At 52.9% G+C, this 16,376-nt stretch overlaps 1 protein-coding gene across 2 annotated transcripts; it reads left to right on the plus strand.

Annotated features, from left to right (window-relative positions):
* The first annotated feature begins 7,418 nt into the window (after positions 1-7,418).
* PYY (peptide YY) lies at positions 7,419-13,222 on the plus strand. Of its 2 annotated transcripts, none has more exons than XM_081804890.1 (4): positions 7,419-7,511; positions 11,948-12,075; positions 12,429-12,616; positions 12,722-12,806. In XM_081804890.1, exons 3-4 carry the CDS (start codon positions 12,429-12,431, stop codon positions 12,804-12,806), a joined length of 273 nt encoding a protein of 90 aa, XP_081661016.1. In that variant the 5' UTR covers positions 7,419-7,511; positions 11,948-12,075. The 2 variants fall into 2 exon arrangements, with proteins under 2 accessions (XP_081661016.1, XP_006750508.1); XM_006750445.3 differs by lacking the exon at positions 7,419-7,511 and adding an exon at positions 12,979-13,222 and having other exon boundaries at positions 12,722-12,802.
* The last annotated feature ends 3,154 nt before the right edge of the window (positions 13,223-16,376 follow it).

A 16,376-nucleotide genomic window follows, 5' to 3' on the forward strand; every position in this document is an offset into this window, starting at 1 on the left:
TGCCAATATCTTTAGGCATCTGTCTGACTCTTCCTTCACAATTCTTTTTTTTTTTTTCAAGATTTTATTTATTTATTTGAGAGAGAGAATGAGAGACAGCACAAGAGGGAAGAGGGTCAGAGGGAGAAGCAGACCCCCCGCTGAGCAGGGAGCCCGATGCGGGACTCGATCCAGGGACTCCAGGATCATGACCTGAGCCGAAGGCAGTCGCTTAACCAACTGAGCCACCCAGGCGCCCCCTTCCTTCACAATTCTTTTAGTGCAGATCTGCTGGGAGCAAATTCCCTTAGTTCTTTTTTTCACTGAGAATTTCTTTTCTTTTTCTTTTTTTTTTTAAAAGATTTTATTTTTAAGTAATCTCCACACCCAAGGTGGGGCTTGAACTCATACCCCCGAGATCAAGAGTTGCACGCTGCACCCACTGAGCCAGCCGGGTGCCCTCTCTGTGGCTTACAGTGGATGATTTCTAGTGCTCTATCTTCAAGTTCACTGGTTCTTTCCTTTGTTATATCTATTCTGCTATTTGATCCCATCCAGGAAATTTCTATTTTGGTTATTTTATTTTTTCACTTCTAAAATTTCCATTGGGTTCTGTTTATATATCTTTAATTTAATAGCTGAGACTTTCTATGTTTTCATTCAAAGAGTATTTGCCTGAAGCATGTAAAATAGCTGCTTTGGGGGCACCTGGGTGGCTCAGTCGGTTAAGCGGCTGGCTTCCGCTTAGGTCATGACGCCAGGATCCTGGGATCGAGCCCTGCATGGGGCTCCCTGCTCAGCGGGGAGCCTGCTTCTCCCTCTCCCTCTGCCCCTCCCCACTCCACTCATGTTTTCTCTCGATTGCTCGCTCTCTCAAATAAAATATAAAAAGTCTAAAAAGAATAAATAAAATAAAATAGCTGCGTTGAAGTCTTGGTCAGAGAAATCCAGCCTCTGGGTCATCTTGGCATTCGCATCTGTCTGAGTTGAAGATTCTCCTGGTTCTGGTATCCTGCATAATGCTTCCTTGTGTCCTGGGTATTCAAAAAGATTATGTTGTAAGAATCTGGCTATTGTTAAAGTTCTTCAGAGAATGTGGGCAATTTCGTTTTAGCAGGCAACTGACCCGGGTGGCTTCAGGCTGTGAGTCCGGACCAGATTTCCGTGGGTTATAGTTTCAATGTCATTTCAACGTCAAAGCTTTTGCAGTGGGGCTCAGCTTGGTGCCATGGGTCGCATCCAGTGGCCAGTCTGGGACCTGGGCGGTGGCCTATCCTCGAGCCCAGTCTTATGCTTACACTGGAGACCAGATCCATTCGAGTACAGCCTGAGGGGTGAGCTCAGGAGCTCGTGAACATGGTGAACTTGCTCTTCCCTGTCTGTGGTTTCCTTCGTGATTTCTCGCTCCCTGGGGATTCCCTGTTTTGTTCTCCAGTGAGAAAACGGGGGTTACCCTGCTCTGCTGCACACTCCTTGTGACTGTGCCCGACTTCAGGCTCGCCCCACCCTCTTGGGGACACAGCTCTTTGATCAGAGGGGGACGTTCCCCTCCCTTAGAGTTTAAGGTGTGTGGGGGGGTGCCTACCGTCATCACTGCCATTGCTGCAGAATTGTCTGGGGGCCGGGGCGGGAGAGAACGCAGAAGAGAAACCCGGGGGCTGCACTACTCTCTCTGAGTGTTAGGCCCCCCTTCTCTCCCCTAGAGGCAGAACCAGAGCGGTTCTGCTGTCGACCTCTCTCTTCACTGCCGTGCCCGGTCTGCCTTCCGGGCTGTCTTGTGTCCCAGCCAGGGGCTACCAGAGGAAACCGGGATGTCAACACCTCTGTGTTGAGCAGTGCTCCGAACTCTGCCTTTCTTCCTCAGTGTGCCCAGTGCTCTTTGCTTCTCCGACTCCCCAGATGGCTACTGCACGCATCGCTGTTCAGCTTGTAGATCTGCGTTCAGTGGGAGAGACAGGGCGGCCTGGCCTCACTCCCTCTCACCTGGAACCTAATCGCTTTTAAAATTGTCACAACTGGGGGTGCCTGGGTGGCTCAGTCAGTTGGGTGTCTGCCTTTGGCTCAGGTCATGAACCCAGGGCCCTGGGATGGAGCTCTGTGTCGGGCTCCCTGCTCCGCGGGGAGTCTCCTCCCTCTGCCTCTGCCCCTTCCTCCACTCCTGATCTCTGTCCTCTTTCTCTCTCTCTCTCTCTCTCTATATATATCTCAAATAAATAAAATCTTAAAAAAAATAAAATGGTCACAACTATACGAAGTAGATACTGTTATCATCTACATCTGACAGATGACAAAACTGAGGTACACGGAGGGTGAGTAATTTGTCCAAGGTCACGCAGCTTGTAAGTGGCCAACCCAGTCCTCCTGGCCCTGGAGTCCGTGTTCTCAGCCCCTAGTTCTGCAGCCTCGGAGGCAGGTGCACGCTGGCCCTGCGGGGTGAGGTCTGGTGCCCCTTCTGTAGTGCGCAGGGCTCCATATCCCCCACTGCCTAGCCTGCAGGGCGAGCAAAGGGAGAGCGCAGAGTGCAATGGGACAGGAATACACTTTTGTCTTTCGGAGTGTGTACATGTATGTGTGTATACACACTTGTATATATGGTTGCTAAACCACGCGGCCCCTGCACGTGAGGGGGTGGATTCATTCGTTCAGCAAGTATTGCTGCCCCCTGCCCCCCTCTCCGCCTCCCCTGTGGCATCCCCCACCCCTGGGGATACATCAGTGAGGAAAACAAAGACCCCTGCCTTCATGGAGCCTGTATTCTAGGAGTGTCTTAGTCTGTTCAGGCTGCCATAACCAATTCCCATAAACTTGATAGTGCTTAAAAAGCAAAATTTATTTCCCACAATTCTGGAAACTGAGAAATCCAAGATTAAGGCACCGGTAGATTCAGGGTCTGGGGAGAACCCCTTCCTGATTCATAAAGACGGTTCCTGCTGTGTCCTCACGTGGCGGAAGGGCTGAGGGAGCTTTCTGATATCCCATTCATGAGTCCTCGTAAACTAATCACCCACCAAAGGCCCCACCTCCTAAGAGCATCACATTGGGGGTTAGGATTTCAACATACGAATTTTCAACATACGACATTCAGTCTGTTGCAAGTAGGCAGACAATAAGCATAATAAATAAGTTAGTGTATAGTATGATAGAAAGTGGCAAGTGCTGTGGGGAAAAAACAGGACAGGTGAGGAGCATCGGGAGCGCTGGGGGAGAGGGTTGGACGTATATTTATTGGCAAGGAAGGAGCCCTGCGATGTCTCATTGAACGACAAATGTAAGACAAAACGCAGTCTATACAGCATTTCCATTTTTTATTTATGGGTAAAAATGTGTTCTACAAGCCTTAAAGAGGAGCGCACGTCCTCAACTGTGCATTCCATGTGGCTCTCTCGTATTCCAGGGGACAGAATAAAGTTAAACCCTTTCTGAAGAATCCCTTTGTGGTTACACCTCAATTCCGAGACCTGCTGCCTGTTCTTAGATCTGCACTGCTCTTTCTTCGGACTTCCAAGGAGCAAGTCAAGTCATTTGTGGTGGGAAGCCAAGATTTCCCACTCAGCCGCCTGAAGAGTTGGAAATTCTGTTCATGGAGCCGGAAGTCCCTGGAGATTTGGGGGTTAAGTCAAGGGCCAGCTACTGATTTGAACGCTCTGTGCTTCCATTCCACCTTCTGCAAAAATGAGGCGAATTATGTTTGCAGTGAAGACTAAGTTAATGTGTGAAAAGGCCTGGTGTATTGGAAGCACTTGAGAAATGTTATTCATTATTTTGGCTGACACTGAGTTTTAGCTGACTGGGAGACATCTAAATGGATATGTCTGGGACAGAGGATGATATGGGTTAGGAGCTCGACAGAGAAGCAAGTGACAGAGATTTGGGGCTTATTCCCAGAGGGGGCTGTGGCATAAGACGAAATATATATTTGGTCTTTGTCCCCAATTCCTGACACAGAGCTCCTAAAGCCCTCGGCATTTCTTGGGTGAGAGGAGCATCTTTTTTTTTTTTTTTTAAGATTTTATTTATTTATTTGAGAGCGAGAGACACAGCGAGAGAGGGAACACAAGCCGGGGGAGTGGGAGAGGGAGAAGCAGGCTTCCCGCGGAGCAGGGAGCCCGACGCGGGGCTCGATCCCAGGACCCTGGGATCATGACCTGAGCTGAAGGCAGACGCTTAACAACTGAGCCACCCAGGCGCCCCATAGCATCTTTTGTTTTAATGAGGGGACTCTTGGTGAGTGGGCCCCTAGATAGCTTCAGGAGGGGGACTGGCCACCAGAAAGACCAAGCCTTGATGGGAAGCCTGGAACTTTCGGCCCCACCCCCATCTCCAAGGAGGGCCGTGCACTACAGCTCCACAAGACAGAAGCTCCTGACCTCAGGACCCTTCCACGCCTTGCCCCATGTACCTCTTTATCTGGCTGCTCATTTATATCCTTTATAACATCCTTTATAATAAACCAGTAAATGTAAATAAAGTGTATTCCTGAGTTCTTGGAAATGTTCTAGCAAATTATCAAACCCAAGGATGGGGTCGTGGGAGTCCCAGATTTATAGCCAGTTGGTCGGAAGCACGGGAGGCCCAGGACTTTCGATGGCATCTGAAGTAGGGGGCAGGACTGTGACATTGGGCCCGTGGGTGGTGGGAGCTAACCTCAGGTAGTTAGTGTCAGAATTGAATCAAATTGTTGAGCACCCACTTGGTGTCAGGAGAATCAGAGAGCTGGTTGTTGAGGTGGGAAAACACCACTGAGTTGGCTAAAACCATGCGGGAAGATGATATCCTCGAGGTGGGGACCACATATCCTAGGCTCCCTCCTGGCGAGGAATGGCCATATGACCAAGTTCTGGACGCTGGGGTAGGAGCTGAAGTCATGCGTGCAGCTTCCCCATTAGATTTTTAAAAGGAAAACGCTCACCCTCTACTTCTCTTTACTCATTGCCATGAGCTGGCATGTGAATGTGGGGAGATTATCATTCTTCCGCCAAACAGATGAATGCAGCTGTCTCGGGGTAACAAGATAGAAGGTGCTGGGCTCCTTGGGGGTCAGAGCCCCCTACCTCTGGACCATCTGCCAGCTCAGACCCTTATACGAGAGGGAAATCCACCTCAGTGGCATCGAAGTTACTGTTATTTGGTCTCTATCAAGGCAGCTGCACCAATATTCTAACTTGATATTCTCATGTGTTCACTGATTCGGCAACCATTTCCTTGGCGCACCATGGGAGATGCCCGGAGTCACAGATACAAGGTCTCACATGGCCTGGCTTATCATGTCTCTCCCCAGAATCACGCCGCTTTTCAGAATCTGAGTTTCTGTACCAGCAGCACAGGCTTCCTGTGACTGTAGGTCCCTGAGATGTTCTAGACTCAGACAGGAGGCTCATCCCTAGGAACGGGAGCATTGACGTGGGGTGGGGGTGGGGGGATGTGCACAGGTCTTCCTGGCGGGGGCTGGAGCCCGGGGCCCCTCCCAGCTACCCGGTTACAGGATTCACAACACACACCAGTGTTTTCTCTTTATTGATTTAGAAAATTCTTTACCCTTTCTCTCTTCCTTCCTTCCTCTCTCCTTCCTTCCTTCTTTCCTTCCTTCCTTCCTTCCTTCCTTCCTTCCTTCCTTCCCTCCTTCCCTCCTCCCTTTCTCTCTCTCTCTTTCCTTCTTTCTTTCTTCCTTCCTTTCTTTCTTTTCCCAATGCGGGGCTTGAACTCATGACCCTGAGATCAAGACCTGAGCTGAGATCAAGACCTGAGCTGAGATCAAGAGTCAGACACTTAACCAACTGAGCCACCCAGACATCCCAGTTTATTAATTCTTTATTTTTTATTTTATTTTTAAAATTTTTATTTTTTAATGACAGAGAGCTTGAGCGGGGAGGGGAGGAGCAGAGGGTGAGGGAGAGAGAGAATCTTAAGCAGGCTCCACGCCCAGCGCCGAGCCCAACGTGGGGCTTGACTTCACGACCCTGAGATCATCACCTGAGCCGAAATCAAGAATCAGACTCTTAAACAAATGAGCCACTCAGGCGCCCCTTTATTAGTTCTTTAAAGTATTAAAGTAATATAGGGGTGCCTGGGTGGCTCAGTCGTTAAGTGTCTGCCTTCGGCTCACGTCATGATCCCGAGGTCCTGGGATCGAGCCCCGCATCGGGCTCCCTGCTCTGTGGGAAGCCTGCTTCTCCCTCTCCCACTCCCCCTGCTTGTATTCCCTCTCTTGCTGTCTCTCTCTCTGTCAAATAAATAAATAAAATCTTTAAAAAAATTATTGAACTAATATATACACCATATAAAAACATTCAAATTCGGGGTGCCTGGGTGGTTCAGTTGGTTAAGCGACTGCCTTCGGCTCAGGTCATGATCCTGGAGTCCCGGGATCGAGTCCCGCATCGGGCTCCCTGCTCGGCAGGGAGTCTGCCTCTCCCTCTGACCCTCCCCCCTCTCATGCTCTCTCTCCCTCATTCTCTCTCTCTCAAATAAATAAATAAAATCTTTAAAAAAAAACATTCAAATTCAAAATATACAGAATATAGGTAAATTGCTGGAGAAGTCCTTGCTTAGATATAAGCAGGACTGAGTCACTAGCCAGTCTTTAGAAAAGGCTGGCCCAAGTGGGCAATCAAAAATAGAAACATATATGCCTTTGTCATTTTGTTTTGACTTCAAACATATAAATGCACATTTAGGCACTAGGCTCTCTTTGGGCTCCTGACTGGAGTTGTCCTTGTCTTCCTTGCATTAATCACTCCCACAACCCATCACCTGTTATTTCCAGTTTCCTTAAATGGGGTGAGAATGTAAGGACATGAGTGAAACTATCCGGTGTAGAAGCCGTTTAGATTTTTTTTTAGAATTTTCTCCGAAGAACTTCTAGTTATCCTTCACACCTCATTCAACATTTCGTCAATTCTCTGGTCGATTCAGAGCAGCCAACTTAGTTTTCAAGGAAGTGATTCTGTGCACTCACATTTCATCAGTTTGTGTAATATTTAATTGAATTATGTGATAATAGGATTATAGGATTATAGGATTACAATGACAAGTATACCTGGCTGAAACAGGTGAGAGATCCAGCTGACTCTTGGTAAACAGGCAGCCCAACCCCCGGGGGTAACTGAACCACCCGCGTTTTGAGACCACGGGTCAGCACACCGTGGTGCTGCGAACCTGTTTTTGTACGTCCTGAGTACAAATGGTTTTACAACGGATGGTTTTATATCTTTAAATGGTTGGAAAAAATCAAAAGGAGAATATTTCATGATGTGAAGTGCATGTGAAATTCAATCTTTGATATCCACCAATAAAGTTTTATTGGAGTGCAGCCACGCCCATTCTTTTTTTTGGGGGGGGACGTCTAGTTCTATGACTGCTTTTGTGTGACAGTAGCCAAGCTGAACGGCTGAACAGAGATTAAAATATTTACTATTTGGTCCTTTACAGAAAGGCTTTGGCAGCACCTGTTCTAGAGAGAAGCCTGAAGCTTGGGAGTGCACCATGCCTCAGGTATCTGTCGCCGCGATTTACGGAAGGACCGACGACTTGGGGTAAGGGAAGGTTTCCTAGGAGAACTACTGCCATCAGAAGCGAAAACCCTTTCTTTCTTGGCATTACTACCTCCCAAAGCGACCCCCTAGATATAACCAGAATCCACGGTGTTACAGTTTGAACCATTTCTCATGGACCTCACTCACTCACCCACAGTCCCCGTTGCCCTTCACAGGGCTTTGACAGTGACAGATCATGGGAAGTAGAGGGTGGCCCTATCTGCTCCTCTACCATTAATCCAAGCAGATGATAAAGCTTCCTGGAATGCAGCTAATATCCCTTTGGAGAGGTGGCCAATTCTCAACGGTGGCAGCGGGTTATTCCTCATTCTTTGCTTCATTCTGTGCAAAGAGCCAGAGTGTTTTTAGGTAACAGGACATTTGTACTCATGACAAAATGAACAGGTTTGCATTTTGATAAGCACCATCACGGTAGCCAGTATTTTCCTGGGCTGTGGCTGGGAATCAAGGTAGCATAGAGAGTTTCACATGGGCAGTACATGAGCAGCCTTAACCATGGGAGAGCAGACAGATCCACCGCTTAACTCCCGTTGATATCCATTGATTTTCCACTGTCTCTTCCAGGGGATTTTTTTTAGCTAGATGCAAGGCTATCAGTACTGTCTGGACGTAACTGGGAGTTGTCCTTGGGTGAAACATGTGTGGGATATCTGCACCTGTGAGGAGTGTGTGTGTGTGTGTGTGTGCGCGCACGCGTGTGCGCGTGGCCTGCGCCACCATCACGTCTTGGCTGGATTATTGCAGTGGGTTCCTAACTGGCCTCTCTGCTTCTGACCTTGCCCTCTTACAGTCTATTCTCAACACAGCAGCCAGGACACTTCCTTTAAAACCCAAGTTAGGGAGCGCCTGGCTGGCTCAGTCAGTGGAGCATGGGACTCTTGGTCTCGTGAGCCCCACATTGGGTGTCGAGATTACTTTAAAAAAAGTCTTTAAAAATAAATGAAAAAAATAACACCTAAGTCCGACCATGTCACTCCTTGGACTGAAGCTCTTGTGTCATTCTGAGCAAAAGCCAAAGTCCTCATAGCAGCCTACAAGGCCCTACATGATCCAGTCCCCTGCTGCCTCCCTGATCTCCTCTCCTTCTCACTGTCCCCACTGCTCACTCCACTCCAACCACATGGACCTCCTTGCCACCCTCAAACTGCCAAGCACACTCCTACCTCAGGGCCTTTGCACTTGCTCTTTCCCCTGCCTGGAACATTCTTCCCAAGGTAGCCTCATGGTTTGCTTCCTCACTTCCTTCAAATGCCATCTAATAGGTGAGGCCTTCCCCAACCACCCACCATAAAATAAGCCCCCTGCACCCTAGTACTCTTTGTTCCCCTGTCCTCTAACTTTCCTCCATAGTACTTATCATAATCAGACATACTACATGCTTTCTTTATTGATTTTCTGTTTCCTGCCATTAGAATGTAAGTTCCATGAGGGCAAGGATTTTGCCCTTTTGTTCATGGCTCTGTCCTCTGTCCTTAGCATAGTGCCTGGCAGAGTAGGGGCTTAATACTTGCCACATGGCAACCTGCTGTCCACAGAACCTTGGGCATGAGGCCTTGTTGAGGGTGGAAGGCAGTGGCCTAGCACTGCCCAGTGCATGGTATATACAAGAGAGCCCTTGTGTGTGGGGAAGTGGTGGACAGTGGGAAGTCAGTGGGGTGGGGTACAGAATGCTAAGCCTCTGGGGATGCGTGCCATAGGTCATCCTATCTTGATGAGTGGCCCTTGAGCCCCCGTGGGCAAGGGGTCCAAGTTCTTGGCCCCTGGAGTGGCCTTACTAGGTGTTCTGAGAATGGGGATCAAGGGAACCCCAGTGATTCTGTCCCCCCTGCCCTTGGAGGACAAGTTGGAGGCAGGTGCTGGTCCCAATTCTACAATAACAATTATTTTGAAGTTTCTCCTTTCACATATATCGGCCCCCCACCTCCCAGACTTGTCTAATAGCAACTGAGTCATGGGTCAATGACGATGGCGGGTGTGTGGGTGGGGTTAACTGAGCCCATTGATCACCGGCTGAGACATCCTCCCCACTAAGGAACAAGTTAATAAACTCTTCAATGAGGAGGTGGTGATTAATGAACCAATCAGCTTGCCCTGTGATTGGGAAGTGGAATCAGATGGCAGGGTGGGACCACGGGAGGTTTGTAAGCTGTGGGAGGCTGGCTCCTGGTCCCTCTCACAGTCGTTCTAAATGCAAATAGGGAAGCGACTTTTTTAGGGGTTGTATCCTGAATCCAGGCCTTCCCCCACACCTTCTGGCTTCTCTACTATTTCTCCTCTGCTCCCATCTGTCCTCAGACCCCCCCACTCCCCAAGGCATGAGAGGCCGTCAATTCCCTTTGGGCATTTCACAATCCCTGTCATCTCTCTCTGCCGGGGATCAATACACTAGAAACCCCCTGTCACCACCCCAGCCAGGGCTGCTGAAGAGCAAATGGCCCCCACTCTCAGATATCCTTGTCCCCTGTAGCCTGCAGGGGTCCTTGTCTAGGCCCTGACCCCTGGGATTACAGCTGCCCCAACCAGCCCCGCTGGCTGTCCTCTCCATCCCGAGGGTGAGTACCTGCCTCTGTCCTTCCATGGCCTCTGGAGGAGTGTACTTTTATTTTTGCCGTCTGCTCCCCCAGCTGGACCCAGGCTTGTCCCTCGGTTTTCCTCTCTGTCTCTATGTCCTGACAACTCCCCAGACTGGGGCTCTGCAAGGTTAGTGGCGTGCCTCCTCCCTTGGGTTGGGGCTCCCCAGTGATGCTGCTGCTCCCCTCCCCTCAGACTGGGGATCCCCAAGGTTATGGCCATGACTCTCCTCTGAGACCAGGGGTCCTGGAGAACAGGGCTGTGCCCTGCCCCTCAGGTGAATGATTTTTCTCCTCCCTCTGAGTATAGGGTCCAGGTCCCCTCTTCTGCCTCCATGCTCAGCATGCTGCCCTCGCCTTTCTTGGGATATGCAGGGCCCTTGGGGCCTGACTGGTTGATAAGGAGCCGTTTCCGGAGAATGCAGGTGATTAAACCTATAAAAAGATGATTGAGGGAGCCCTAGACTCTCCACCTTGAGAGAGCTCTAAAAATAACACCCATGGCCATCTGTCCTGGAGGGTGGAGGGGCTGGCCCAGAACCAAGATGGCGCCTTCTGCCCTCAGCGGCTGATGGGACGCAGGGAAGCACTGGAGGCTCTGGCCAGGCTGGGAGAAAGGGACCTGGAAAGGGCTTTATGGGGAGACTCCCCAACAACCTTCTTTTCCCAGTGGGGGCAGGTGGGTCTGATGTGGTTGGCCTCTCAGAGAGGGTAGCAGGCTCCCAAATTAGCCTCCCCTCCCCTGCTCCCGTGCCCGACTTCTGAGCCCTATGGTCATTCCAGGTAGTGAGCCATTCTGCCCCTCAGCTGAGATGGCCTCTTCCTGGGGTCTACCCCAGCCCTTTCCTCTTGTTCGAATCCTAGGTTCCCTCCTCTCTCAGACCTTCAGTTTCCTCATCTGTAAAATGGGAATACATTCAGCTCATTGGGTTGTGCTGCGATCCTGAATGGCCAGTGCACAGTAGGTGCCTAATGAACAGAGTCCCTTCCTCTTTCTTTCAAAGGCCCTGGGCAAGGATTTTCGCCCCAGAGCCCAGTGGAGACTGCAGTGGGCTGGGGACAGTGGCACGTGCTTGGGCAGCCCTGGCATCACTTAACCCCAGAAGACACCAGTGCCCTGAGTGACATCTGGATGGGGATGGGGTACGCTGCCTTGGAAGGGATCTCTATGCCGGGCCTGCTTGGGCCTGGGTCTGTGTGTGCCCGGCTGGATGCACACGTGGCAGACTCAGCTGCTTCTGGGGGTGGGGACTGGCCTCGGCTTCCTCCCAGCCCTCTCCCCAGCTCTTTCACAGAGAAGGGACATAGTGGGGTGTCCAGAGAGGCCTCTCCTCTAGGACATCATAAACATCAGGTCAAAAGCCAAAGCCATAGCTCCTACCCAGCTTCCAGTAGAAAGATTCTGCCCCTCCTTAGCCCCTCTCCAAGGAACTGCAGAGCGAGGGCTGAAAAGGTTGCCTTTTCCATGGACCCGTCACAGGTCCCACTGGCTGGAGGTTGTGGCCAGCCCAGGCTCCTCATTCCCACCCACGGGTAGGCTAGGGAAGATGGAATCTTATCCCTGGTCCTAGGGGCTGCCCCAGGAGTCTAGATACAAACGTTTCACTTCTTCGGGAGGGCTGCACCTGCTGTTGGGGGGGCTGTGGGGTGAAGATGGGGTTCAGGTTCTGTCCAGAGTCTGAGTCTGAGTCTGGTGGCTGCCCCCTCATCTCCTGCAAGGTGGAGACATCACGCACCGTCTGGGTGTGCACTCAGCGATCTGGCGGGGGTGGAGGCAAGGAGGAGGAAAGGCCCTCCCCACCCCTCGAGCTCCCCCTCCCCCTCGGACTCTCCCTCCCTTTCCAGGCCGAGATATAAGCCCCGTAGGGAAAGCGCTGAGCAGAGGAGGAGGCCACAGCCCGATCTGCAGCAGTCCAGCCCTTGGGACTCCTTTCGCTTTCCACCTGCTCATCTCTGCTTCCAGAGCTGTCGCCGTGAGTGGCCCGGGAATGGTCTGGTGCGGGGGAACCCGGGCTGTTTTGTGGGGAAACTGAGGCTGGGATGGTGGAAATTGGTGCTGAGCGGCCAGCATAGCCCTCTGCCTCCAGCTACCGTTTTGGGCAGTACGAGTGGGGGTTGGGGAGGCCAGGCTTATGCCTCTCTGACAGATGGGGAAACCGAGGCAGAGACGGTGCAGTGCCCGAGAACACACAGCGAGCCGGCGGCTGAGCCTTGGTCCGGTAGTAGCCCTGCACAGGCCGGGGAGCGTGGGCCCGACGGCCGCCTCGGCCTCCCGCCGTCGGGTGTCGAGGCTGGGGACGACCCACGATCCCTGCCCCCTCTCCAGATGGTGACGGTGCGCAGGCCGTGGCCCGCCATGGCCACAGTGCTGCTGGCCCTGCTCGCCTGCCTGGGGGCGCTGGTCCACGCCTACCCCGCCAAACCCGAGGCTCCCGGCGAAGACGCCTCGCCGGAGGAGCTGAGCCGCTACTACGCGTCGCTGCGCCACTACCTCAACCTGGTCACTCGGCAGCGGTGAGCGCGCGCGCGCGTCGGCCGGGCGCGGGGTCCTCGGGGCTCCCGCCCTCCGCCCAGGGGCGTGTCCGGGGCTGACCCCGCCCACTCTGGCCCCGCCCCCAGGTATGGGAAACGCTACAGCCCGGAAGCGGCCCTCTCGAAACTACTCTTCCCCGACGGCGAGGACCGCGGGGTCAAGTCACGGTAAAAGCGCCCCTCCTCCCACCCCCAGCCACACTTCCTGACCCCTAGTGCTCGGTCTGGGTTGTGCGGCCCCACGGAGCCCCACCCTGGCCCCGCCACCTAGCGCTTTCCCCCAGTCTAGCCTCCTCAGATCCGACGCCGGGCTCTGAGCGATTCCTTTCCTTTCCCTCCTACAGGCCAGAAGGCGCGTACATGTGGTGACGACCCCAAGGGTTCCTGGGAGATATGCTAACTACACCGACCTCATTTGCATGGTTGCTCCTGACCCCGGAACCTGGGTTCCTCTCCCTGCCTGCTGCGCCTGGGGGGTGGGTGCGGGATGGGGTCTTCATTCCATTTCTCCGTGTCCCCAGCCCCTGGGCTGGAGGGCTGTGTGTGGTCTTTCCCTGCTTCCCAAATAAAGAGCAAATTTCACTGAAACGGAATGTGTGCGTTTGTATTTCCTTTCCCTTCTCCTTCGTGGAGGTGGCATCCAGGGGGAGTGGAGGGTGGAGGCACCAGCCAGGAGAAGACCGGACGCCAAAGGCTCCCCAGGACAAGGCTGGGGCAGAGTGGGGGACTCTCTCTGCTCAGAGCTAAGAGAAGACACTGTGGCCCAGCAGGGGCGGGGAGGACGGAGCCCGAGCAAGGGACCTCTGTGGCACTCTCAAGTCGGGTTGGAAGTGGGGCAGGATGAAAGTTCTTGACAAGAACGGGGAGGGTGGGAAGGAGCTTGCTAGGCAGCCTAGGAGAGCAGATGGGGACAGAGGTGCTCTAGCCACCTGCCTCCAAAGGAGCAGGTGGTTGGGGGCATGGACTCAACACTAGTACCTCAGGTCAGTTACCTTGAGGAGATGTATTACTAGCCTCCAGGGCTGTAGTGACGGGGGTAGAGATGGGATCCAAGATGGGACTGTGGAGGAAGTCATTTGGGGGGTGAGGTGGGTGTATGTGTGCTGGGGGACACGTCATTTCTAACATCCCCCTTCCCTGGACAGGAGGTGCAATGGGAGTGTGGAGGCTGCCCTTTCCCTTAGCAACTGCCCTCCCCCACATTGCTGAATTCCCACTCCATGGAGAAGCCACTCACTGTGCCTTCCTGGTGACAAGGCTATGGGGACACCCTCCAATGGCACCCCCCACATTCCCACTAGACACTGAAGGCACTGTGGATGTTTAAACTGGAGTCTGACCCAAATCCCTCACCACTCTGTACCTATGACCGAGGAATCCCAGAGCCTGCCTGCAGGCTGATCTTCCCTGATACCCTTCCTTCCCAGCCCCTTTCCTTCGGGAAGCCTGCCTTGGTTGTCCCTGATCTGCACTCTTCTTGCCCTCTATGGCAGCTCAGCTCTCATGGCCTTGCTCTGTTCTGCACATGTCACTGTGCCCGGTCTGAGGAGCCCCTAAAGGAAGGGCCTATGTCTTCCCACTCAGACAGCCTCCTCGGTCTGTGGGCTCTCTCCTGGGCCTCTAGGCCAGCAGGACATGCACAAGCCCAAGGCGGGGAGCTGGGGATTGAGGAGGAGAATCAGGTTGAAGCCAAAGCCCCAGACCCAGAGCGGGTCCGCAGTTCAGGAAGGCTGGGTGTGGCACTTTGGAGGGCAGGAGTCTCGCAGGACTGTTTGCAGTTAGGTGGCTCTGGGGGCAGGGAGAGAAGATCCTAAAGCCGGCTCTGTCATAGCTGCCCTAGGGGGCCTGGGGCTCTGACTCCTATCCTCTCCTGTGCTGCCTGCCTTTGAAGATAGGGCAGGAATGGGTGCCAGGGAGGCAGGTCCGGGGTCTGGCGCACATCACAAGCTGTGTGGACTCTGACGCTCGAAGCCTTTGTCCGGGCACTCCCCGGCCCGCAGAGCCCTTTCCCTCCTTTCCAGTCTGGAAAACATCTTCAGGATAGTGTGTTCACCTCCTCCCAGAAGCCTCTCCTGATTTCTCAGGGTAGAGTTAGTTTCTCTGGTTCTCTCTCCCTGCTGTATTGTCATTATCTGAGATCCACCTCCCGTGTCATCTTGCCCTTTCTTTCCTCCAATCCCAGGCCCTCTGCAGCAGGAGAGGAGGAGCGGGAACACACAGGAGCTGCCACGAGCTTCGGTTCATTTTGTGGTCAGAGGAGTGGGACGGTGTGTGCTGGTGTCCATGGCCCCCTGTCTGGCGGTCTGCCTGGGAGGGCTTCGGTCAGCTGGAGGCTGATGGAAGAGACCCCTGGTGTGAATTATGCATGGACCACAGACAATTTCAGTTTGACCTGTCTGGTTGACCATGGGTGACATGGGGTCACTCCCATTCACTGGGAGGAGTGCGGAGCCGGAGTGTTAATCCACAGGTGACCAGACTCAGCTAGCGTTGCTGCTGCAGGAGCCTTAGATGTGATATTAATGGTGACAGTAGGTACCTTTTGAAAGAAGCGCTTACGTACGTGCTAGACACCGAGCTATTTGTTTTACACGCACCATATTGCTAGAATATTGATTTGGCTTTTTAAATGGAGGCAGAATTAGCAGCGGCTGAAACAAGACAGCAGTTTATTTCTCCTTTATATAAAATCCAAGTGGCATCTGGGGATCAGCAGCCCTGTTCCAGGAGGACATCCAAAAGCCCAGGGTCCTATTTTGTGGCATCCCCATGTCCTCCTCCATGTGACTGAAGATGGCCCACCATCACCACCTCCGTGTTCCGGTCCCTGGGAAGGGAGGGAAGGGGGGAGTGTAGGTGTGCTGGTTACTATGCAGATTTGCAGTTACCCTAAGACTTAGCAGCTTCAACCCACCATTTCATTTCCCTCATGATTTGGTGGGTCAGGATTGGGAAGGGTTCAACTAGGCACCTGTCCCTTGGAGTCTTTCAGGCAGTGACAGAGGTTGGCTGGGGCTGGGGTCGTCGGAGGGCACCCCTGGGTTGATGCCCAAGAAGGCTCACTCACTCACGGGTCTGGTGGGTGCTGCTGGCTGCTGGCCGGGGGCTCAGCTGGGTCTGTTGACCCAGCACCTCCATGGGGGCCCCTCCAGCGCCATATTCTTGGGGTAGCTGGACCCACATGGTAGCCGACTCCCCCCCTCACCCACTCCCTTCCCAGTGTGAGGACTCCGGGAGAACCAGGAGGAAGCAGTGAGCCCTTGGCTTCCTGGGGCTACTGTAACAAAGCACCACAAGCCGAGTGCTTTAATCTGGAGGCTAGAAGTCTGAAGTCCAGGGGCTGGCGGGGTTTCTTCCTTCTGAGGGCTGTGAGGGAAGGGGCTGTTCCAGGCCTCTCTCCTTGGCTTGCGGACGGCTGCCCTCTCTGCGTGACTGTTTCACGTCCAAATGTCCCCTTGACTTAAACACAGCAGTCATATTGGATGAGGGGTCCGCTCTCCTCCAGGGTGACCTCATCTTTTTTTTTTTATTCTTATGTTAATCCCCATACATTACATCATTAGTTTTAGATGTAGTGTTCCATGATTCATTGTTCGTGCACAACACCCAGTGCTCCATGCAGAACGTGCCCTCCTCAATACCCACCACCAAGCCAACCCATCCTCCCACCCCCCTCCCCTCTAGAACCCTCAGTTTGTTTTTCAGTCCATCGTCTCTCATGGTTCGTCTCCCCCTCCGATTT

This window comes from Leptonychotes weddellii, chromosome 15, assembly GCF_054177405.1.
Source record: "Leptonychotes weddellii isolate Sample4059 chromosome 15, ASM5417740v2, whole genome shotgun sequence".
NCBI classification, from domain to species: Eukaryota; Metazoa; Chordata; class Mammalia; order Carnivora; family Phocidae; genus Leptonychotes; species Leptonychotes weddellii.

Bases quoted from the DNA above. Each gene is read 5' to 3' on its own strand.
- PYY (XM_006750445.3), top strand. From the start codon at position 12,429: ATGGTGACGGTGCGCAGGCCGTGGCCCGCCATGGCCACAGTGCTGCTG. The intron at 12,617-12,721 runs GTGAGCGCGCGC...CCCCGCCCCCAG, and splicing joins AACCTGGTCACTCGGCAGCG to GTATGGGAAACGCTACAGCC. The intron at 12,803-12,978 runs GTAAAAGCGCCC...TCCCTCCTACAG, and splicing joins GACCGCGGGGTCAAGTCACG to GCCAGAAGGCGCGTACATGT.